General features: G+C 37.7%; 1 protein-coding gene across 3 annotated transcripts in view; it reads left to right on the forward strand.

Moving 5' to 3' along the window:
• LOC119773745 (C-C motif chemokine 14-like) overlaps window positions 1–25865 on the forward strand; it is a 43473-nt gene that overhangs the window by 11184 nt on the left and 6424 nt on the right. The window contains exons 1-4 of one of the 3 annotated variants that reach the window (XM_038270893.1): window positions 8061–8185; window positions 8270–8384; window positions 8726–8803; window positions 8967–9664. In XM_038270893.1, coding sequence (XP_038126821.1) covers window positions 8107–8185; window positions 8270–8384; window positions 8726–8803; window positions 8967–8997 — 303 coding nt within the window. In that variant the 5' untranslated portion in view covers window positions 8061–8106 and the 3' untranslated portion in view covers window positions 8998–9664. Of the gene's footprint in view, window positions 1–8060; window positions 8186–8269; window positions 8385–8725; window positions 8804–8966; window positions 9665–25865 lie in introns of those variants that run through there. The other 2 variants (XM_038270873.1, XM_038270880.1) reach the window with 2 other exon arrangements.

The raw sequence follows: 25865 nt of genomic DNA on the forward strand, positions 1-25865 counted from the left end.
AGACCACACATTTTTTGTGAGCCAAGAGTAATATGGAGCCTATTCGGAAGTTAAACTAAAGAAACTCATCGCTCTCCTACATCAACCAACTTCATCTATCTCCACACCACCACCAGTTTCAGGCCTAGGGGTAAACAGCCCTGTTTTTTGCTCCTGTTCATGCATATCTATCAAAATTCAGCGCTATGTTTCCTGCCGAGGTCTGAGCGCCATTTCTCCTAATTGTCTTTTCTCTTCGTGTGACTTTTTCAGATTGAACTGTAATAGATGCACTGTGTTTCTTTCATCCAGATTGCTCTGAATTTACCTGGTCTAATACTAGAAGATCATCACAATCCAGAATTGAGTTATGGCTAACCTCCTCTTCTTGTTCAGAATATATTTCTGAAATGAAGCATTCTTACGCTACTTTATCTGAACACAAACTCATCTAAATACATTTAAATGGTTCCAAAGAAAGCAACAAGAAATTAAGGGGATACTGGAAGCTAACTAATAACCTGCTTCAAAATAAAAATTTTCAAGATTCACTTAAATTGTTAGCTTCTGATATTTTTTCTAAAAATGAAATGAACAATATCCATAAATGGGAATATTAAACAAATGGCCATCTTCTGCCGTACAAATACAAAAAAAAATAAAGACAAAAAAGAAAAGGAAATGATGTAAGAATTAAAAACCATTCTATATAAAGCTAAATAAAGCAGTGCTAACTGGTTGGAGCATGGTTTTTGCTGTTGAAAAACGTAACCAGAAATGATCCAACATTTCAGCACTGAGAATAGACAATAAGTAAAATACTAATCCCAAAGACATAACAAAGCATATGTGCTTTTTATGAGAACCTGTATAAATTTTAATATGAACCAGAACATTGTGAGAAATTTGTAGACAGTATTAAGGACTCTATCCCAAAGATCACAGAAGAATTCAAAAAATGTAAAAATCCTATCTCCAATCTGGAACTTTACGAAGCCTTGAAACATACGAATACCAGGAAATCCCCGCAAATAGATGGTTTATCTGCTGAATTTTAAACATTTTTTGGGGATATTATTGAAACTCCACTTTTAAATTCATTTAAGGAATGTATATAAAATAATGTAATGACTTCAACTATGAAACAAGGTCTAATTAGCCTTATTCCAAAAACCCAACAAAGGCCCCCTATGTATTGAAAATTAAGTGCTTAAAATCTAATCTTGGAGTCTAAATGGATTTATGTCAAACTGAAACTTCAGTGATAACGTCAGATTAATCTTAGATTTACTTGACTGCTCAGATCATGTGGAGTCACAAGGAGTTACTGTTAGCCTGAAAAAGCAGGATAATTGTGAGATTAAACGCAGGCAAAAATGATTTTAGCCGCTGGCAGGTGGGGTTAGTTTATTAGGCTAAGTTACTGTATTTCTTGATTTCTACAAAGAAATATGTAATTCTTTCTATGAAAGGAGGAGGATAAATCCATGAGGAAAAGCCTTTTGGGATAACATCTGACTCTGACTGGAAGAAGGCCTGGTTATCAGCATATACACTCACCGGCCACTTTATTAGGTACACCTGTCCAACTGCTCGTTAACACTTAATTTCTAAGCAGCCAATCACATGGCAGCAACTCAGTGCATTTAGGCATGTAGACATGGTCAAGACAATCTCCTGCAGTTCAAACCGAGCATCAGTATGGGGAAGAAAGGTGATTTGAGTGACTTTGAACGTGGCATGATTGTTGGTGCCAGAAGGGCTGGTCTGAGTATTTCAGAAACTGCTGATCTACTGGGATTTTCATGCACAACCATCTCTAGGGTTTACAGAGAATGGTCCGAAAAAGAAAAAAACATCCAGTGAGCGGCAGTTCTGTGGGCGGAAATGCCTTGTTGATGCCAGAGGTCAGAGGAGAATGCCCAGACTGGTTCGAGCTGATAGAAGGGCAACAGTGACTCAAATAACCACCCGTTACAACCAAGGTGGGCAGAAGAGCATCTCTGAACACACAGTACATCGAACTTTGAGGCAGATGGGCTACAGCAGCAGAAGACCACACCGGGTGCCACACCTTTCAGCTAAGAACAGGAAACTGAGGCTACAATTTGCACAAGCTCATCGAAATTGGACAATAGAAGGTTGGAAAAACGTTGCCTGGTCTGATGAGTCTCGATTTCTGCTGCGACATTCGGATGGTAGGGTCAGAATTTGGCGTCTACAACATGAAAGCATGGATCCATCCTGCCTTGTATCAACGGTTCAGGCTGGTGGTGGTGGTGTCATGGTGTGGGGAATATTTTCTTGGCACTCTTTGGGCCCCTTGGTACCAATTGAGCATCATTGCAATGCCACAGCCTACCTGAGTATTGTTGCTGACCATGTCCATCCCTTTATGACCACAATGTACCCAACTTCTGATGGCTACTTTCAGCAGAATAATGAGCCATGTCATAAAGCTGGAATCAACTCAGACTGGTTTCTTGAACATGACAATGAGTTCACTGTACTCAAATGGCCTCCACAGTCACCAGATCTAAATCCAATAGAGCATCTTTGGGATGTGGTGGAACGGGAGATTCGCATCATGGATGTGCAGCCGACAAATCTGCGGCAACTGTGTGATGCCATCATGTCAGTATGGACCAAACTCCCTGAGGAATGCTTCCAGCACCTGGTTGAATCTATGCCACGAAGAATTGAGGCAGTTCTGAAGGCAAAAGGGGGTCCAACCCGTTACTAGCATGGGGTACCTAATAAAGTGGCCGGCGAGTGTAAGTTCTGTATCTCCAATAAGAAAAAGCAGGTTCACATCAAAATTCTACACACTACATATCCTACAAATTCCTACGAATTCCCACGACCAATCATACCAATTGTTTCTAAATTCTCAGATATTGAAGATTAATGCAGTTTTTGTAACATGGAACAGGAAACCTTATCTCATTTGTTTTATCACTGCACCAACTCTACCAATTTTTGGACTCTTCTTGAACAATATTTAATGTTCAAAACATACATTGTAATTGACTGTAAGGGTGTAATACTGTATTTTTTCCCATGGAGACACTAAGGTCACTTTTATCACAAACTTACTGATTTTGTAGGCATATTTCATGTACACAAATGTAAATAATCCAAAACGTCCCCCAACTTCAGATGTTTGTTTTACAAATTCAAAGAGTAGATTACTTAAATTTTTTTGAGAGATTTTTCAAGAATAATGTATTTAGATTTTTGTATTTTTTTTATATTAAAGACCCTGTGTATTGTTCTTTTGTATAATTGTTGTTTGTAAGAGTCGTATAATAGTTTGTAAGGTCTGAAAATTTGTGTGTTTGCAAAATATTTCTTGAAAAAACATGTTCTCGTTCTCCCCAAGTTTATACTATCCTGTGTTCTTGTCAAGAACATACTTGGCGAGGACACAGGTCCGTACTCGAGTTCTAGTGAATTGAGAAATGGCCTTTGTGTCATTGTTGTTGTGTTTTTGTGTTGCTCTCTATTGTCCCTTGTGCCAGTCTCCTTTCCCCTATCTCCTGTTTGACACCCAGTTCAATAACTATATATATAAATATCCATATATATAAAATTAGTGTTGCAACGATACCGATACCAGTATCGGGTGCACTAAAATGATGGAATCGGCGAGTACCAACAAATAGAGAACCGATACCATTTTTAGAACCATACGTTTATTCAACTATTGTCACCCATTCCAGGTAGGCAATAAAAAGTTCTACTGGATTCACTTTTTATTAGTCTTTTTCCTGCTTCACAAAGGTAGGCAGCAGCTTGAGGAAGCCATGATGGCAATTATTTTACATCCAAGTAGTGTGCAGTTCTTCAAATATACACACACACATCAATTTTAAACAGATGGTATCGATATCGCCCAATACTACACAGCCAGGTATCAGGTTCAAAAAAACGCAATGGCACAACACTAATATTAATACCCATGTAAACACCCTGTGCAATAACCTTGTATAATGATCCTTTATATATATATATATATATATATATATATATATATATATATATATATATATATATATATATATATATATATATATATATATATATATATATATATATATATATATATATATATATACACTCACCGGCCACTTTATTAGGTACACCTGTCCAACTGCTCGTTAACACTTAATTTCTAAGCAGCCAATCACATGGCAGCAACTCAGTGCATTTAGGCATGTAGACATGGTCAAGACAATCTCCTGCAGTTCAAACCGAGCATCAGTATGGGGAAGAAAGGTGATTTGAGTGACTTTGAACGTGGCATGATTGTTGGTGCCAGAAGGGCTGGTCTGAGTATTTCAGAAACTGCTGATCTACTGGGATTTTCATGCACAACCATCTCTAGGGTTTACAGAGAATGGTCCGAAAAAGAAAAAAACATCCAGTGAGCGGCAGTTCTGTGGGCGGAAATGCCTTGTTGATGCCAGAGGTCAGAGGAGAATGCCCAGACTGGTTCGAGCTGATAGAAGGGCAACAGTGACTCAAATAACCACCCGTTACAACCAAGGTGGGCAGAAGAGCATCTCTGAACACACAGTACATCGAACTTTGAGGCAGATGGGCTACAGCAGCAGAAGACCACACCGGGTGCCACTCCTTTCAGCTAAGAACAGGAAACTGAGGCTACAATTTGCACAAGCTCATTGAAATTGGACAATAGAAGGTTGGAAAAACGTTGCCTGGTCTGATGAGTCTCGATTTCTGCTGCGACATTCGGATGGTAGGGTCAGAATTTGGCGTCTACAACATGAAAGCATGGACCCATCCTGCCTTGTATCAACGGTTCAGGCTGGTGGTGGTGGTGTCATGGTGTGGGGAATATTTTCTTGGCACTCTTTGGGCCCCTTGGTACCAATTGAGCATCATTGCAATGCCACAGCCTACCTGAGTATTGTTGCTGACCATGTCCATCCCTTTATGACCACAATGTACCCAACTTCTGATGGCTACTTTCAGCAGAATAATGAGCCATGTCATAAAGCTGGAATCAACTCAGACTGGTTTCTTGAACATGACAATGAGTTCACTGTACTCAAATGGCCTCCACAGTCACCAGATCTAAATCCAATAGAGCATCTTTGGGATGTGGTGGAACGGGAGATTCGCATCATGGATGTGCAGCCGACAAATCTGCGGCAACTGTGTGATGCCATCATGTCAGTATGGACCAAACTCCCTGAGGAATGCTTCCAGCACCTGGTTGAATCTATGCCACGAAGAATTGAGGCAGTTCTGAAGGCAAAAGGGGGTCCAACCCGTTACTAGCATGGGGTACCTAATAAAGTGGCCGGCGAGTGTATATATATATATATATATATATATATATATATATATATATATATATATATATATATATATATATATATATATATATATATATAATTTTTTTTTTTTTTAAGCTGTCATTTCTGGACACACTGTATATACTTTATATAACCCCTGCACCTCTTTCTTCCTGTGGAACATTCTTCTTCTCTAACTGTAGAGAGCAACAAGTAAATTGTTTTCACTGTGAGATCAATAAAGTCAATTAATCAATAAATAAATCAATCAGTCAATTTGAGATGCTTCCATTCACACCTGCTCCTTGTCAGCTGATTATCCCTGTCTTTGTTCAGTCTCTCATTTATATTTCTCTTCTGCAGTTTCTCATTTCTGGTTTCTCGTAGTTATTTTGGTCATCATGTGTGTTTTCCCCTGGCATGTCCTAATTTTTGGTTTTCTGCATTTTGTTCTTGGATTTAGCTTCTCCTTTTTTGCTTCTTCATTAAATCAGCAAAAAACTCACCTCTGCCTCCTTCTACTCTGCATTTGGGGCCACAACCACATCCACATTCTTTGACAAATATTGAGTTTTTTTTTTATTCTTACAATGAAGCTTCTTTGACAGCTTGATAAAATAAATGCTACAAAATATTAAAAAAGCAAGAAATCCAAAGGTGAGCAAAATCCTTTTACACATTTCTGTTCTGATTGGTTTGTTAAAGAGTCTAATACGGAGGCTAAATAAACAGAAGAATGCAGGACAAGCAGGTAGTGAAGAACATGCAGAGTAACAGGAAGGTGTAAGGGAGGAACACAGAGCTTTAGTCGAAGAATCCAGTATAAATAACGACTACTAATGATGAACAAGGGGAGAATGACCTTGAAGAAGGTCAGTAAGTTAGAAGATAAGATAGAGGAAGCACACAGAGACAGTGGAAGACAGACTATGACTAAATTAATTGTAGAGAAATAATTCTAAATGTTGAAAACAGTAAAATGTAAGAAGCAGAACCTAAAAGAAAGAAAATATTATGACAGGAACTTTAGGAAATGATACAGCACAATTGAAGTCCAGACCTGAAACACAAAAAAACGACAATTGTTGTAAGAGTATTTGCTTACAACAGGATGTGTTTATGTCTTAAAGATGTTCTCTAGTTTGCACCGATAGCGAATATAAAAGAAGGGGGCTTAGTGATGCAACATAACATGTCTGTTCATTTCGTAATGTTGAGATCATAAGATATTGTAGACCACTTCCATTTCTACTGATACTGTTAGATCAAGATGTGGTAAGGGCTGTATGCAATTTTCCTAGAATCACATTAGGTTAAAAAGGCCCTCTTCCCTTAGAGGGTATAGCTTGAAGGTGTCACAGTGGGGGTGGTTTGACAGGACCCAAATGCAGACACAAAAGCTTAAGGTTGTTACTTGAAGGTTTAATGAACCAAAAGCTCAACAAAAGCAAAACTCCAAAAGCATAAATCCACAAAAATCCAAAAATGCTGAAAACCAGGAATACTCACAACAAGAAGGGGACAAGGTAATGATGACAAACCAGCAAAGAGTGACTGAACAGGAGGAGAATTAGGCCCTGTCCACACGAAGACAAAACGAACATGATACGCTAATATTTTCTAGAACGTTTGTCGTAAAGACGGAGACGTAAAATAAATGTGATCGTCCACACGAATGCATGAAAACGCTGCAAAATGTATGCCAGGCCTGTAAGTGGCGCTGTGGTGCCAAAGCAAAAATAGGCGACGAAATGTTGGGCATGCGCACTAATATTTATACATGGTTGCCCTGCGGGTCCATTTTCGTGGTTCAGTCAAATTCAGGTGCTGAACTATGTCGTTGATATTGCTCTGTTCTTCCTGGAGATATTCCAGAAGAAGAAGATTCTGTTGTAAGCCCGACCGCAGGGTGAGTAGCATTAGCAGCAACCATTCAACACAGTACGGCGCCATTGTTGTTGTGATACTGTGTCGCGCATGCGTGTTTAGAGGAGACGCTATGACGCATGCGTGTAAGAAAAAAAATGCGGTTAGAGCTTAAAGATGGAAACGCGAAAACGGCGTTTCAAAATCTTCCCACTCTGAAGGCTTAATAAAAAAAAGTTTGTTTACAGACCCCCGAAACGCCGGCTTCGTATGGATGAGAGGCTGGTTTGGTGAAAAATTTGTGTGTTTAGGCCAGGGTTCGGCTTCGTGTGGACAGGGCCTTAATGGTAGAGAGAAACAAAGACCAGGCTAATTAGCAGATTGGGAGCAGGTGTGAACAGAGGCAAGAAGGGAGCTATGGAAAAGGAGACTGACACAAGAGGACAAACAAGAGATATCTAAGAACTAAAATATACTAAAAAATAACTAGACCGCAAGAATGAAAAATAAGACCAATGTAACTGAGAGATAAAACTTTAACAAAACCAAAACCATGACAGAATGTCCAAATGAATGGAAGTTGTTCTATAATCCTGCAATGAAACATTCAGTCCGAAATAACTAAAAGTGTTAAATCAACGCTTTGAAAAAGTTATTCTTACAAATATCATTTGGGAATCCAAAAATGATCTATGTTCTGTTGTCATAGGGAAAACTTATAGTTAGGCTAAACTAATATAATTAAAGGACCTACCTTATGTTTTGCAGTATACAGCTTATTTGTAATCATAACATAAGATCAGGAGTATCGGCTTCCATGATGCAGCCCTGGGTTTCCTGTTTTCATTCTGGGTCCTATAAAAGCAGCTCTCTGACTAAAGATACTGTATACACTGAGTGGTTGCATTTTTATTTAGTTCTCTGCTGCCTCTTCATCATGACTCTTAGAAGCATCATGGTTTTCATCATCCCATTTTTCATCATAGTTGGGGTACTGAGCCCAGCTGACTCTGCTGGTAAGTTTGCACCATCAGATTTAAATGTACAATTCAGACTGAAATACAGACCACATGCTTTGTGTGTGACCTTTTGATCTGTAGGTATTTGCTCCAGGCAACACTGCTGTAAAAGATATGATGATATAGTGGTCAATATCCGTCACATACGAGCCTACAAGGAGCAAAGTAAACAGGGAGACTGCATCAAAGCCATCATGTAAGAATCTACTCCATTTACCCTTACACTGTGTGACTGTATTCATTTTCTGATAAATATAGCTTTAGATGACATGACATGACTACCATCAATGAAAACCATGGTTTCATTCTAAAATAAAAACAAATTAATAACTAAATAAACAACTAGTAAATAACAAATAGTTTTAGGAAATTCAGCTTCTAGTCTGTTCCCTTAAATTCCTTTTTTTAATTAGTTACTGTCACTAATCGATTGTTCATAACTTTGTTTATAAAATTGTTTTTGTTAAGGTAATGGATTATGCATGTATAATTAAATCAGCAGTGTCTCATGTTTGTCTTGAAATGTGTCTATCATAGTTTCTACACCACCAGTAACCACAAAGTCTGTGCAAATCCAGAGGATGAGTGGGTGAAGGACACTCTTAAAAGGCTGAAGTAAAATAATTCTTTTTTGTTTGTAGCATCCTGTATCAGTTTAGCTCCAGAGTACCTAAATGCGCTTGCATAATTAGTTTAATCTTAGGAAAACTGTTGCATATATAAATGATAAATATTCATTTTTGTTTTGTTTTTTGTTTTTCTTTTTACCTCAAAACAGACCGCCATTGGAAAAGAAGGAAAAAAACTGAGAAAACCTGAAAACTTTTCCACGCATGGAGAAAGAGGATCTTTCAACATGACAAAGTAAACATTTGCAGCAATGGAATTAAGATATTTTAATCTTCTGTAATCAAATCTTTGAGAATAATCTCTCATTTAAAGGCATTGGTCAATTTTTGTTATAGTGAAGTAAAACATTAACAATATTTTTTTCATCTACTCAATTCACCAAGTGGAATGAATTATACAAATTAATTAAACACAGACCAATGTTTAAACTCACTGACTACTTTTCATTATTATCTATTTCTGTTCTGAGGTTAATAAAATATTTTTAAAAATAAAATAAGACAAATACTAAAAAACATGCTGGTCTTCTAAAAACTGTGTTAAAATGTTCACGAAAAGCTTATCATGGCAAAAGATTTTTTTCGAAGTGTATTGTTCATTCTGAGGATGAGCCTGATCCTAACTGTTTTATTTTACTTTATTAAATATGGCTGTATTGCTTTGTACTTCTATAGGCTTTGTCATGTTGACCTATTGTCCCATTTTAGTTTTTTCATACCTTGGGACCCATTACATAATGCATGTCTTTTAAACTTTTTTAAAATGTATTTTAATGCTTGCAATAAATCATTGATTAACTTGCTAAATATGTGAATCATATATCAAGCACATTAAATATGTTTTTAAGGGGTTTGATGCTGTTCTTTGCTTTTATAAAAAAATGTTTCAAAGATGCATTGTTTTATAGAAGCAATTGCACTGCCTTGTATAGTCCTATTTTTTGCCCTTATGCTCACTTGGCAACGCAGACAATGCAGCATGTAGACAGGGTGTCTACTTTACATGCTGCATTCTGTGTGCTCTATAGTTTTATTCCCCATTGTATCCAACTGTGACAAATTACTTTCGTAAGTTTTACTGATTCATGTGATTTCGTACTACTCCATTAGTCTTTCCAAATCATATGTACATATATTTACAGCTTAAAAAGTGTTATGTTTAACACACTGCCTGGCCAAAAAATAAGTCGCCACCTGGATTCAACTTAGCAAATAGGTTACGAGCCTCCTATTTGATAATTACTGCATGGGCGATTATCTTTCAGCTGGCAACAAGTTATTTAACCCCAACTGGTGCAATGACTTGCTTCTCATTTCCATCAACCATGTCGAAAGACACATCCCGTGGTCGTGGAAAAGATGTTAGTCTGTTTGAGAAGGGTCAAATCATTGGCATGCATCAAACAGAGAAAACATCTAAAGAGATTGCAGAAACTACTAAAATTGGTTAAGAACTGTCCATTGCATTATTAAAAACTGGAAGGATAGTGGGGACCCATCATCTTCAAGGAAGATGGACAGCCGGAAAAAAATCCTGAATGATCGGCAATCACTTAAACATGTGGTGAGATCAAATCGAAGAAAAACAACAGTAGAACTCAGGGCTGTACAGGGCTGTACAATGCCACAGCGAATGCATGCCGTAATCAAAGCTAAAGGCGGTCCAACAAAGTATTAGAGTGAGTGACCTTTTTTTTTGGTGGCGACTTTTTTTTTGGCCAGGCAGTGTATATACATACATACATACCGTGTATATATATAATGACAATTAGACATGTATATTTTTTAATTTTTTTCCCCATACATATGGAAAAAAAATTCAGGTCTTGATTCACTTAATCTTCTCAATGTTTTGGCATTAATGTTTAAAACAAGTTATCTTTGAGATTTCAAATATTATAGTCAATCTCATTGAATTGTTTTAGTTGAGACTGGCAAACTGTGGTATTCATGGCCCTGCTTTGAAAAGAGATCTGTCTGAAATTCTGGTAGTGACAAAACCTAGTATTTTTCCTGGAATGAATATCTTTATAAAGTAAGAAAAATAATTTAGACATAACTTTAAAATGTATCATTAATTTACTTAACCTTGCTGGAAGTGAATCTTTTTTTTTTTCCAATTTTCTCATTTATAAGGTTCTTCTTTCTTCCGATCATCCAGAAGGCCTTTTACATTTTTTTTTGCCTTTGCTTTCAGCTTCTCCTGCTCCTACACTAGGCAGAGAACGATCAGAGCAGAATGAGGGCTATAAATGTTTCCAATGATGTTTGTATCTCACCGCTCATAGTGATTTGGTGTATGGCAATAAAGATGTGCAAGCATATATTCTTAATTTTATATCAGCAAATGTCATTGTAAATGTAAGAAAGAGAAAACAGCATGTCTGTTTACATTTTTAATACCCAGTTTACATGTTTAAAGTGAGAAAAGAGTTAGAGAACAAGAGGAAGACATTTTTAATATGACCAAAGCAATTACGCTTTCAACTATATAGGACATGTTAATTAGATACATAACTGAGCTACGGTTCAATTTTGGGGAAAAGCTGAGAAAGCTCCACTACTATTCTCTCTTCATCTTTCCTTTAAGGCTTTTTTTTTTTTTTACAACATGTTAGAAATATAATACTTAAAGGTATAGTGGAGGATATTTTTGAGTTTTTGAAAAGACCCTCCCTCTCCACTTTAAAAAAAGGCACATGTACCATCCTGTACCCACCCCTGAGAGGGAACGCTTATTAAATGCGTGCCATAGCATGTACAAGCTAAGTTCTCCTCTTCTATGCTCTGTTTAATAGTTGCTGTTTGCATCACTCATACAAGCTTATTTTACAAAGGAACATTTGCATTATTCAACTATGTCAGACTCACCACCGAGCACGTGGGATCGCCTTACGTAAATATATCACCAGAATGATTGACAACTAGGAGGACCACTGATTTTGATGATCCACATTGAAAAAGAGCATCCTTCCCTATGCCTTTAAAGGTATAATTTATATTATACCTAAACCAACATGAAATGTTTAAGTAAACCATAGTGTTTTATAATATCAAATCAAATGAATATCCAAACCATCCTCTTTAACTTCTATGGTTTGAACCGTTCAGATTGGATCACTTTGGAAATACAAAATTCTCCTTTCCTATTGCAACTTGTGTACTTATGTGTATTTATGTGTTGCAGGGACACCTTCGAAGTCTTAAGGAAAAAAATCTAGGCAGAACTAATGAGAGAAAAAACAATCACTTTCACTCATGGTTCACTCATGGATTTATGTGCAGCTTGTGGTGGTGTTGGTCCTTTTCTCCTTCTCTCTTCAGGGTGCGGCAGGGAGTTGTTCCTGGACAAGAGGTCTGACTATCCTCTTGGGATTTCCTGCTTAAAGCTATTTCTATGAAACTAGCTCCTAGATTTACTGGACTGTTCACATGGACTTGATCACATTGTCAACCCCACAGCAGTCTGCCTGAAGCTACCTGCACACCGTGTTCATCCTACGTTCCACGTGTCTATGATCAAGCCTTTTACCTCAAGTCCTTTGTGCTCTCCAACCAGGCCCCCTCCATCCATCCGGGATGTAGATAGCCACCCCGCCTTCACAGTTAGGCATATTGTGGCCTCTAGACGTTGTGGTTTCCAGTACTTGGTAGACTTGGCTAGGTATGGTCCTGAGGAAGCTTCTTGATTCCTCGGCTTTCGAGGCTTCTTCTTCCTGACGGCTGCCAGGGGTTGTCTGTTAAGGAGGGGGTGCTGTCATACTCATGGTTTTATGTGCAGGTTGTGCTGGCATGGGTTCTCTCTTCCTCTCTGCATAGTGTGACAGCACACAGGTGTTGCTCATCTCCACTGATCAAGGGATCTTCATAAGGAGCTGAAACCAGGAGTAGGGCGTCAGTTCTTTATCACTTCGGGCATGATACCAGACCAAGTCCTAACAGAATTTCTCAGTTATTTTCAGAACATAAACCTTACTCCATGTATCTGTCTCTCTCCTATTATTGTAGATCCCGACCCAAGTATCTTCAAGCCGGAGGAACTAGGACCTCCTCCATTGCCTGGCCTCTTCTGCTCTTCTGCCTGAGCCATACCTGCCTGTCCACCCTCCAACATTGTTCAAACAAAGCGAGGAATGACCTGCTCGGAACCAACAGCAGCTGCTCCTTTATAAAACCCTGAGTGTCACCTTCCCTGGAGTAAACCTAACAACAACCTTTTGAGTCAGCAGCTCCTCTACTCTTAGTGATCGGCTTCTGTTGTGTTTTCACCAGAATCCTTGTTTTCTTTGCAGTACAGAGGTGATCCAGTCCGCTGGCTTCCATTTTCCAGTCCATTCACACTCTTACCAAATAAACTCTTTTTTGATTCCTCATCTTGGTGGTTGCCCTAATTTTAGAGTCAATAAACTTGATCTCCAACAAAATATAGCTAGGATGACATACAGTAATGTCCTAGTTTCTCAAGAACCAAAATTATTGATTAGTCTTACTTGGTTAATTCCACCTGATTTTCTTCCAAATCTGCACACCTTAATTCAGCCATAAACTGAACAAAATACAAGGAGAGCTGCTTGCTCATCGTTTAAACCCATTTGCTCTTTTGTTAGGGGAAACCCATCCAAAATTGCAACAAAGCAGTGTTTTCTCCAACAAAATGTATAAAGGCGTCATTGTAAACATATATGCATAGCCCCTCCCTATCCTGAAAATTAGCAGAAGGCAAATGTGTACATAACGCTGCTACCTCCAGTAAGCACCTACCTGAACTGCGCAGTGCCCGCACGGTAATGTAAACAAGCTCCCACACAATGGGTGACACAATGATATGATTCAAAGTTGACACAATGTCTCTCTTAAAGCAGCCAGTCGGTACAGGACAGAAACTTTTATCCTCGATATTTTAGTCAGTTCAGCCTTCCGAATTTGGGTGATACACTATATAGGTAACTTTAAAAAGCTTAAAAATCTAAATAATGTTAAGTTCCAAACAATGGTCCATGTGGTGTTTACTGCTGCATTCAAAAGTCCTTCTGCACCAATCATAATAAGCTTCTATTGAATCACCCTGGCAATGATGCTAGACAAGCTGATTAGAATTTCCACTCATAAGTCTTATGTCTTTTTGCAAAGGCTTTATGCTTTTCTTTATTTTGAAACCTAAACAGAAATCAATGGTGGTTATTTAAGAATGACGGTAAACTTCACATTGAAAATATCAATCTTTATTAATATACAATTTTACATTGACGACTCTAATCAAGATTTATTTGGCTGGACTCAGGGCAAAACTGGCTCTTTAAATTTTATACTTTGCAGACCTATACTAATGGACCCTTAGGTCTGTCATACAGCAACTCTAATCTTGGCATTCAGATGGTATTATGTGAATATACATGAAAGGTAGGGGAAGGAAAAACTGGACATGGGGTGTTAAGGCATATGTCCCATGGATAGCTGTTAAAAAAAACAAAAAAAAACAGCTGCAGTATGAAAAAGTTCTATCTGGTGGTGAAAAAAATGACATTCCAGGTAGCGGTTAATTTAATTTTGGATATATCCATCAATCCATCCATTTTCTAGCAAGCTTATCCCGAGTGGGGTCGCGAAGGGTGCTGGTGCCTATCTCCAGCAGTCAATGGGCGAGAGGCGGGGTACACCCTGGACAGGTCGGCAGTAACTTTGGATATATACAGTATTTACAGTAGAAATAGGATGAAACAAATTTACCTTGTCTGGTATTTATTGTACTGTAATGGCAGCTTCTAATCCTTATTGGGAGGATCTTATGAATCGATGTCATACCTATTATTTGGTTGCTGCAGCTCCCTCTCAGACATCACACAGTTCTTGGTTTAAGAAGGAAAGAGGCTCATGATGCCCTTAAACTGTTCTCAGTAAATTCTACAATATTTAGAGCAAAGCTGTACCTTTACTGTAGCACTAATATATGCAATTCAATTCAACTCAATCCAATTCATGAACTATGTTATTGATCCCAAACAGAAATTAAATGACTTCTGATAGGGCAAAAATAACTAAGGGTAAAAAACTCCTTGAATTCTTAAGGTTATGTACGGAAAAATATAAGACCATATTAAAACAGAAAATAAACATGCTACATTTACCCTTGAATTATAAAAAAAAAAAAAACTGTACACATAAAAAAGAAATGTAAGCAGTAAAAAGATGTGTTTACTTAATAGTGTAGCTGTATACATTGCCTTAGTAATATTTATTGAACTGTTGAAAAATTTTCATCAATTAATTTTTATGTAAAAACTGTGCAAGTGTGTTGTTGTGTTTGATTGGCTTGAAAATTTAAAATATGCTTAGTTCTTAAAATTATTCAGACTGATGATAGTATTAAACAAATCCTACTTAGGACATCTGTTTTTTTTCAAATAAGCTTTCAGACCATCTAAAACCTAAAACTGATATTTGACTATTTGTTCTCAAGCCAAAAGTAAGTTAAAAATTACGTGAACCCTAACAATTTAAAATAATTTCTTTCCTATGTGAAAGACATTCATCATCGTAAAAAAATATGCAGATTCTCTTTTTGTTAAATCATCACTGCTTGTTTGGCCTATGGTAATACTGCCCCCATATGGAAAAAAAAAATATATATATATATATAGAAACAACCTGGACCAAAGGACATAAATTCACATAATAACAACATGTCTAATTAATACCATTAAGTTATTCTTAACAGCCAGTTCTAGACAAAGGGTGGTTAAATCCCTGTTTAAGCAACTCTTTGATTAAATTTGTTCAACCAACCATTTAATCTCTAGCCATTAATATGCTGCACCCTTCTATGTTTACAAATGAAAGGCCAAATAGTGAAGGGAGCAGTATTCAGAAAGAGTTAGCAATTTGCAACCACACCTAAGTTGTTAAGATAATTATTGAACTGCTGTAGATTTTTATTCATGCTCTTAATCAGTTTGTGCCGTTATCTCAAGCAAAAGTAAGTTTGTGGTAAAAAAAAAAAAAATCAGATTAAAAAGTTGTGGCATTACCTAAAACAGCCCGTTGAGTCAAATGTTCCACTGAAAACAACTCTGCAAAGCAGAGGCCTAAAACCCCTTCAGAGTGATGTAAAGGAGTCACCATTATAAATTCTTGATGGGACTTATTACGGTAGGTTTAAGTGGCAAGAACTATTTCACATAACTTGGGGCTAAATGTTTTTGGTTTTCTCCTGATTAAAGAGAACATAATTTCAAATATTGTCATGGTTCTGTGCTTTGTTAAGTTTTCTTTCTAACATTTCAGTTTCACTGTGTCAGTAGTCGTTTCTCAATATGTGTGCTTAAGTGTTCTCATGTGCTCATGAAAAGTCGTCAGCTTCAGGTCTAGTACTGTTCCAATTCCCAAGAACACAATACTGAGAACAGATAAAGTCCCCGGATGTTGTTCTCGCTCCTCCCTCTTTACTGAGTAATCACCAGAACAGACTTTTCTATTCTCGACATTGACAGCTGTCACAGCTTAATCATGGCAGCAGCAGCTTCCAGGTTAGCACTCACACAGCTCAGAGTATTAAGTAGTGATGGTAAAATGAAGCCTCACTGAACTGTTTTGGCTAATTGTTTCAACGATCTCCACAGTTCATGAAGCTTTATGTGAACATGTCACCACCTACTGGTGGAATGCATATCTACAGTTAGTTATATAATCTGTGATTCTTTTTTGTAATTGTTTTTTTGTTTGTTTGTTTTCATTTAAGTTCCTTTAAAATTGTTATTGATTGGTATGTATAATAAAACCTTTTGGAAGTCTTTTGTTTGTAAAATGTCTTCAAAGAGAAAAATAATTTAAGCTACACTGTTATTCTTCTATTTTAGTGAAATATGCTCAAGCAGACAGTGAAAGTGTTTGTGCAAATTGGGCAATAATGAGCAAATTGAAAGGAGTTAATGATTTTTATTCAAACATAATAGTTTTTCCACAGTTTTTGGCTTTAATCGGGTTGTAAGTTATGTGTTCAACCAATCTTTTGGTTAAACCAACCAATCTTATTTGGCAGTGCTTTTGCCCAATCTATATTTTTACTAGGGCAAACCAATCCAAATTTGTTACATTAGCCAAAATACTTGTGTTTTATCAGGACTTTCAGAAGTCTGAAGTGGGTTTGGAACCAACGATTTCAGGAGTGGAAGGGCAAGTCTTACAGCTGAAGCCACTAGCGAAGTAACATTTTCCCAGAAAGCAATAGGTTACTATTTAAAACTACTGTTACAACTGTTACCAGTGTCTTGCTCAGATGTTAATCATTACATTGTTTTTTCTAACCAAACTAGTGTTAACCAAATTTTTTTTTTTTTTTTTTTTTTTTTTTTTTTTTACAACCAATATATTTTGAAAATATATCCAAACTCTATACAACTGACAGCAACTCTCCTACAAACTCCCACATCTTGACTAAATATTGAGGCTGTTTAAATGCCTGCCGAAGTTCTGGGTGAGCTGACCCACTTCCCAAAGAGGTCACGTGGTATGACGGGGTAGCGGGGCTTTGAACGTCATCTTTTTTGGCTCCTCCCCCAAATGAAGCAAGCCTTGATGCCCAGCTTGTGGGAAACACCCGCTCCAGTACTCAACCATCTCATAACATTACTAGTATTAAGTTAAAATTCCTCTTTTCTGCTGCTGTTGTTCTATAAAAGCACATTTTAAAATCATTCGATCATTTGCTGCATAATTTAAAAAAAGTTCCTATGTTGAGAGGACTGTGGAAACCAGCGGAGCTCCAAGGCTAACCGCAGCCGGGGCTAACCTTAGCCAGTCTGCAGCAGCCCTTTCTTGGCATAGTACCGCTGGCCCTGATGGCAATTGTTTTTGGGTTTTTATGGCAAAATGTTAATTTAATTTGTTTTTCTCTGACTGTGTTATTATCCCCACTAAATGAAAAAAGTAAGAATGTATTATTGTCTAGAGACTATTAATAACAGGAGGTGAAATGCAGCTCCAGATGATTCGAGCTTATGGTGACATCACGACTTCCCTTTCTGTTACAATTGACCAATATTTATGCTGCAGAGTGTGGGCCAAGATGGCAGCCAGCGCACACGCGTCGCTGTTAGCTCCTCTGAGTTTTAGACACCACTTGCTTATAAACCACAACAAATTAACAGTACATCACTTTCAAGAACTGATATGTGAAAGAAAACACAATACGAGCGCTAAAGTCTGGTCCACTGTCCTTTCTAGGATTCTTTTTCTTTACTTTACGTCCCTCTTATCCCGGGCTAGCTAGCCAAATGCTAATACAGACAACATGACAAAATGAAAAGAAAAAAGGGGGAACATTTTGATGGAGTGGAATGATGATTCTCACTCAACTTATGCTGCCCTTTACCTGATGCTCCTCTTTCGAGTCCTGCTTCCAAGAAAACCAATGCAGACATAATGAGAGCTATTTTACAGTTAACGACCAGGTTCATATCTCTGGAGCAAAAGATTACCCATAGCACTGAAGTGATAGTTGCTGTCCAAGAAAACATGGAAGGTACATAAAACATAGCGAAGACAAATCATGACAAGTTGCAAACGGTGAACCGCCAGCTTAGTGAACAAGGTGAAAAAAATCAAATACCGTATTTTCACGACCATAAGGCGCACCGGACTAAAAGGCGCACTCTCAGTTATGTGTGCCATTTCTGTATTTAACACACACATAAGGCGCACCGGACTAAAAGGCGCACTCTCAGTTATGTGTGCCATTTCTGTATTTAACACACACATAAGGCGCACCGGACTATAGGGCGCGTTTTTTATATACAGGTACATGTCCTCTCAGGTGGATTTTCTCACTTAAAAACATATTAAAACTACTTTATTCCCACTGATCACAGCAAATAAAGCTGCAAGGTGTATTTATTACAAAGTATTATTAAAACCTGGGAACCTGCCGTGAGAGACACATCGCTGATGACACAGGGCTGTGATTACTCCTCTGATACAGTTTATTGACGCATAAATTAACTTAAAAAATAGGCAGGATAATAATCTGGATGAACTGACTGCAATGATTAAATTTTCCGGTGGACTTTCTCACTTAAAAAGATTTAGATTATTTAGATGAAAAAACACCTGCTGAGGTGAGCCAGGATGCGCTGCGGCCCAGAGGCGGCTGTTGAATTAAGTTTTTTAGGTAGAAAAATAGAGCTGGAGCAAAACTGAGTATGATTGTGTTTTATTCATGTATTTATTACAAAGTATTAATCAAACCCATCAAAGTCCTCATCCTCTGTTTCTGAATTAAACAGCTGCGCTAAATCCGACATGCCAGTTCCCCCTTCTTCGTTTATTGACGCATAAATTAACTTAAAACATAGGCAGGATAATAATCTGGATGAGCTGACTGCAATGATTAAATTTTCCGGTGGACTTTCTCACTTAAAAAGATTTAGATTATTTAGATGAAAAAATACCTGCTGAGGTGAGCCCTGATGCGCTGCGGCCCAGAGGCTGGTGTTGAATTAAGTTTTCAGGTAGAAAAATAGAGCGGGAGCAAAATTGAGTATGATTGTGCTTTATTCAAGTATTTCTTACAGAGTATTAATCAAACCCCTCAAAGTCCTCATCCTCTGTTTCTGAATTAAACAGCTGCGCTAAATCCGACATGCCAGTTTCCCCTTCTGCGCTGTCAGTCACTTTCCGTGCAGCGCAGCTCCTCAGAAATAATGCCTGCTTTTGCGAAAGCTTGAACAACAGAGCCAGCAGACACAGTCCATCTACAATCCATCCGCAAACGGTGGCGTAACTTGCCCGGCGCTGCCTTCCATTTATCATGAAACTGTGGTCTCAGTCTGTCATCCATCGCTCCCACGCCGCTCGCAGCCTTACTGTGAACGGCCGCTTCGATGTCGAGCGGTGGAAGCTCCTTTGTCAGACCCCCGGGATAACGGCGAGCACAGCGTTTATTTGATTCATCTTTTTTTCACATCGGCTGTGAGATGGGCACGCAGCGATGGTGATGCGTGGAAAAAACCACCTAGTCTTCTCACATACACCTGCCTCAGCCACGCATCCACCGAGCCTTTTCATTTGCGTTAATATCATCAGAGCGCTGTCTGTCTCGCTGCCAGCTCCCAGATCAGCATCTCTGATTGGTTGATGCGGCGCGTCCAGCAGCAAAACTTAAATTTTTCCATCTGAGCTGCAGCAGCGCTTAAACGCTCCCGACGTGCTGCACCAAAACGCGCTGCGGGACCTTTTGCTGTGCCTATACGCGCGTCAACCATTGACTTTGCATGTAAACTCGCTGCTTCTGCTGCACCTGCTGGGTCCGGTTCACACTGATGTCGAGCGGTTGAACAGCGAGCACAGGGTTAATTTGTTTCCCCATGTTTTTCACATCAGTGAGATGGGCACGCATGGAGTTACATACTAACAGCGATGGTGAGGGGTGGAAAAAAAACACCTGGTCTCCATTCATTCAGCCACTCTTTCATCATCTCCTCAATGAGGTGGTCTCAAAAGTCGCAGTTACAACACACATAGGGCGCACCGCACCATAGGGCGCACCGCACATTTTGAGAAAAAAAAAAAAGACGTTTAAGTGCGCCTTATAGTCGTGAAAATACGGTAAGTAGAGTGTTACAACCGACCCTGGAATCTAAATCTTTTTAATTTACCGGAATCCTCTAACAAATCCTTAGAAGACCTAAAAAAATCAGGTCTTTCAGATATTTGGGCAGATGGCTCCTGATGAAAAGAGCAAGCTGGGCTTTCTCGTCGACACGTTTCACTGACGTCCAACGTCCCAGAGATGACAGGAGCCGCTGTGATGACAGAGAAAAAGCTTTGACTTACGGAGGACCTGACCTATGGTGAAAGACAGCGACGTAATAAACTTTGGCCACTTGTTGAAAAAGCTCGCAAAGATTGAAAGAAGACAGAATGGTCCAGATGCAATCATTGAAGGAAAGAGAATCAATGCTGACTCCATGACAGATTTCTAATGTGACTCCCATGGGTTTGTCGTTTTCTCTTTACTTATAGAACTGAATGTTTTGTTCTTTTTTTCTGTTAGGGAGGAGGTTGGAAGGAAGAAAAGGAAAGGAAAGAAAATGTTTGTTGACCTGTTGCTTAAGTGTTAACTGTTAGAGACAAATTTTATGCAATGCATTCCAGTTTTATTTGCTTAGAATACTTAAACTGATTACAGGGGCCTAAAAAGCAAACTTGTTCTCACCTCGAAGCCTTTGCACTCACTTACTCTGAAGATAGTCTCACTTAATGTTCGTGGTTTGAGAAACCATATAAAAAAAAAGTGATGTTCCTTTTTCTTTGAAAAACAAATTCTGATATTATCCTCTTACAAGAAACACACTCCTGCGGTTCAGATGTTAAGTTTTGTAAAAGCCAATGGGGCGATAAAGCACGCATTTATCATGGTACACATAATTCTGCAGGCATTGCATTTCTACTCAATAAATTTACAGAAGACATTTTAGAAATTTACAAATCTAATAATGGTAGATGATATATAATCTTATTCAAAATGAACAATAGTCTTTTTATAATATGTAGTATATACGGTTATAATGGAGCCACACATGCCTGTACTATGTTTGCAGGAATCACATCCAAAATAAGGGATTTACAAAGTAAAAATAAAGAGGCACTCCTGATTTTTGGTGGAGATTTTAATGATGCTCCAGATGATAGGATAGACAGAGAGAGTTTCCCAAAATGTTCCTTTCAAAACCACACATTTTTTGTGAGCCAAGAGTAATATCGGGCCTAGGCGGAAGTCCAGATACTGCGCAGAACCCTCAAACTCCCAGGCCTCTGGTAGAGGACCCGAGCTTGAGGATGACACATACCACCCCACGAGGGGTGAGAAACAGTTTATATATATACGTATATATATACTGTATACGTATGTATATGTAGAAACGGCCTTTGTGTCATTGTTGTTGTGTTTTTTTGTTTCTCTATTGCCCCTTATGCCAGTCTCCTTTCCCATATACCCTGTTTGACACCCAGTGCAATAACTATATATATATATATATATATATATATATATATATATATATAAATATAAAAATCTGTCTATATAAATTGGCGTTACACCGATACCAGTATTGGGTGCACTAAAATGATGGTATCGGCGAGTACCAACAAATAGAGCACCGATACCATTTTGAGAGCCAAACATTTATTCAACTATTGTCACCCATTCCAGGTAGGCAATAAAAATTTCTACTGGATTCACTTTGTATTAGTCTTTTTCCCGCTTCACAAAGATAGGCAGCAGCTTGAGAAAGCCATGATGGCAATTATTTTACATCCAAGTAGTGTGCAGTTCTTCAAATATACACACACACATCAATTTTAAACAGATGGTATCGATATCGCCCAATACTACACAGCCAGGTATCAGGTTCAAAAAAATGTCAATAGCGCAACACTAATATAAATACCCATGTAAACACCCTGTGCAATAACCCTGTATAACGATTCTACTATACATATATATATATATATATATATATATATATATATATATATATATATATATATATATATATATATATATATATATATATATATATATATATATATATATATATATATATATATATATATATATATATATACCTAAAATATATATATATTTTTAAGCTGTCATTTCTGGACACACTGTATATACTTTATATAACCCCTGCACCTCTTTCTTCCATTGGAACATTCTTCTTCTCTAACTGTAGAGAACAACAAGTAATTTTTTTCCACTGTGAGATCAATAAAGTCAATTAATCAATAAATAAATCAATCAATCAATTCTAGATGCTTCCATTCACACCTGCTCCTTGTCAGCTGATTATCCCTGTCTTTGTTCAGTCTCTCATTTATATTTCTCTTCTGCAGTTTCTCATTTCTGGTTTCCCGTAGATATTTTGGTCATCATGTGTTTTCCCCTGGCATGTCCTGGTTTTTGATTTTCTACATTTTGGATTTAGCTTATGTTGCCTTTTTTGCTTCTTCATTAAATCAGCAAAAACTCACCTCTGCCTCCTTCTACTCTGCATTTGCGTCCACAACCACATCCACATTCTTTGACAAATATTGAGGTTTCTTTATTCTTACAATGAAGCTTCTTTGACTACTTGATAAAATAAATGCTACAAAATATTAAAAAAGCAAGAAATCCAGAGGTGAGCAAAATCCTCTTACACATTATTGTTTTGATTGGTTTGTTAGAGCCTAATACAGAGGCTAAATAAGGTGAAAACAAAATTTCTGCAAAGAGAAATGCAGGACAAGCATGTCATGAAGAACATGCAGAGAAACAGGAAGGTGTAAGGGAGGAACACAGAGCTTTAGTTGAAGAATCCAGTATAAAAAAAATGACTACTAATGATGAACAAGGGGAGAATGACCCTGAAGAAGGTCAGTAAATTAGAAGATAAGACAGAGGAAGCACACAGAGACAGGGGAAGACAGACTATGACTAAATTAATTTAAAGATTGAAGAAAAATATAAGAAGAAGAACCTAAAAGGAAGAAAATAATATGACAGGAGATATAAAAAATGATACAACACAACTAAAAATCCAAACCTGAAACACAAAGATCATGAGAACTGTCATCGTAAGAGTATTTGCTGACAACAGGATGTGCTTCTATCTTAAAGATGTTCTCTAGTTCACACAGATAGGGAATGATAGAGGGAATGTTTTTTTTTTTTTTTTGACACAACATAATCTTGAGATTATAAGATACTGTAGACCACTTCCATTTCTACTGATACTGTTAGATCAAGATGTGGTAGCAGCTGTATGCACATTTCTTAGCATCACATTAGCTTAAAAATCCTCCTTTCCCTTAGAGGCAATAGCTTGAAGGCTAAAATAAATGGAAGTAGTTCTATAACACTGCAAAGAAATATTTACTCTGAAATAAGTGTTAAATCAATGCTTTGAAAAAGTTATCCTTGCAAATATTATTTGAGAATCCAAGAATGATCTATGTACTGTTGTTCTGGGGAAAACTTATATAGCTTTGGTGAAACATGTATACTTAAGAGTACATACCTCATGTTTTTGTCAGTATACAGCTTATTTGTAATCATAACCAGGAGATGATGTAGGGTTCTCGGAGATCAGGGGCTTAGCCCTGAGGGTGAAGATGAGAGTTTAGACTTTCTGCTAAATCCTGTTCTAATGTAAAATATGACAGATTACTGGATTAAAGATATTTCTTTTATACTACATGCTATCACACCTAAGAATTCCACCTCCATAACATGGGGAGAAATTAATTTACCTGCAAATCTTTAACTGTGTTTATTCCTCTCTTCATCAACAACAAACTCTGTGTATTTGGGGACGTTTGATCAGAGTTATGAGAAGGAAATCAAATATTTTAGTCATTTGATATGATCCATTCCCCCATTACATGGGAAAAAAATAATCAAATCCTGTGAATTTTAAAATTGTCATTATTTTTTTTATATTATGTTTGAAACATTTATTATTTTATATTTTGAAATCCAAAATAGTTAAAATAAATATGTCTGTTGGTTTGATGATCTTTATGAAATGTATTTTAATTCTCAATTCAAAATGTCTGGAGTAGCATTGCTCCAGACATGTGTTTTAAACTTTTTTTGGAATATTTGTAAATTGTGAGATAAACATTTAGACACAAAATATATTTCATATAGATCATCAATGGGGAAACAGATTATATCAGGTGGCTCAAATATATGAATTCCCTCTCATAACTCTTGCAAATAATGAACAAATGTCACCAAATCCACAGAGTTTGTTGTTGATGAAGAGAGGAATAAACAAAGTTAAAGACTTGCACGTGAATTAATTTAATCCCATGTTATGGAGGAGGAACAGATTATTTCAGGCAGTTGAAATATCCATTCTCTCCTCTCCTCCTTTCATATATTTGGGAAATAAAGAGCAAATGTTTCCAAACTCTCAAAAATTATGTGTGATAGCATGTTGTATACTAGAAATGTCCTTAATCCAGTAATCTGTCATATTTCACATTAGAACGAGATTTAGCAGAAAGTCTACACTCTCATCTTTTCAGGAACTCTTAATATTTGTGTCCTGCTATCAGCAAGTTTTCATCCTATTATATCAGCAATGAAAACTGATAAATACTCACTATGAGTTGGAAAACTGTTTGGTGATTGACTTTTATTTCTGTCAGGCTGAAGGGACTAAGTTGAAAAAAGATTTCTCTTGGCGTTTAAAAAAAAAAAAACACAAGACAGCTTGAAATGACCTCATTTATTTTACAATTTTGTAAACAACAGCTGCTGAATAAACTGGATGTTACAACCTTATAGGGATGGGACGATTTATGAAAACCGTCCAAAACCGTTTGGTTCGACTGTCTTGGTTCGCTGCTCCTTTTTCTCATAAGCGAAGCGTTTACACTCCAGAGCAGAAGGTGGCGGTACTGCGACCAAAGCCAACCACCAGTAGTAAACAAGAAGAAGAAGAAGTAGTGAAGCAGCGTAGCCAGGTGTAGCAGGGAAAAAATCAGCTCTTGTAGAGAATTGTGTCGGAATGGTGAGTGGGAAAGAACAGGAGTTGGAAGACGCGCCAGCAGCACTTTATAGGTCTGCTGTATGGGAACACTTTGCATTTAGAGTGACCTACGATGACGGCGGAAAGAAAGTTGTGGATAAAAGTGCAACAGTGTGCAAGCATTGTGCAACAGTGTGCAAGCATTGCGCAACATGTTTTATTTATGCTAACAGCAACATGACCAACATGTCATGCTAACCCTGAAATCCCACATACTCCGTCAGCAACCCCCGCTGCGCTCCAGACCGGCTGCTCAAAGCAAAGCCTACAGCCCCCACTGTGGCTCCCGTCCGCTCCCCTCTGATTCCCTTGGAGATGGTAGAGAGCATGCGCGAGATGATTAAATTCAAAGCAGCAAAACATACGGAAATGATCCAGGGTTTCCGCGGATCATAAAAAATAATTACAATCCATTATTTTTTGGGGGATTTCTTCATTAATTTCATAAATTTTTATGGGATTTCGGTGTAA

This window comes from Cyprinodon tularosa, unplaced genomic scaffold, assembly GCF_016077235.1.
Source record: "Cyprinodon tularosa strain WSP-4 unplaced genomic scaffold, ASM1607723v1 ctg12, whole genome shotgun sequence".
NCBI lineage: Eukaryota > Metazoa > Chordata > Actinopteri > Cyprinodontiformes > Cyprinodontidae > Cyprinodon > Cyprinodon tularosa.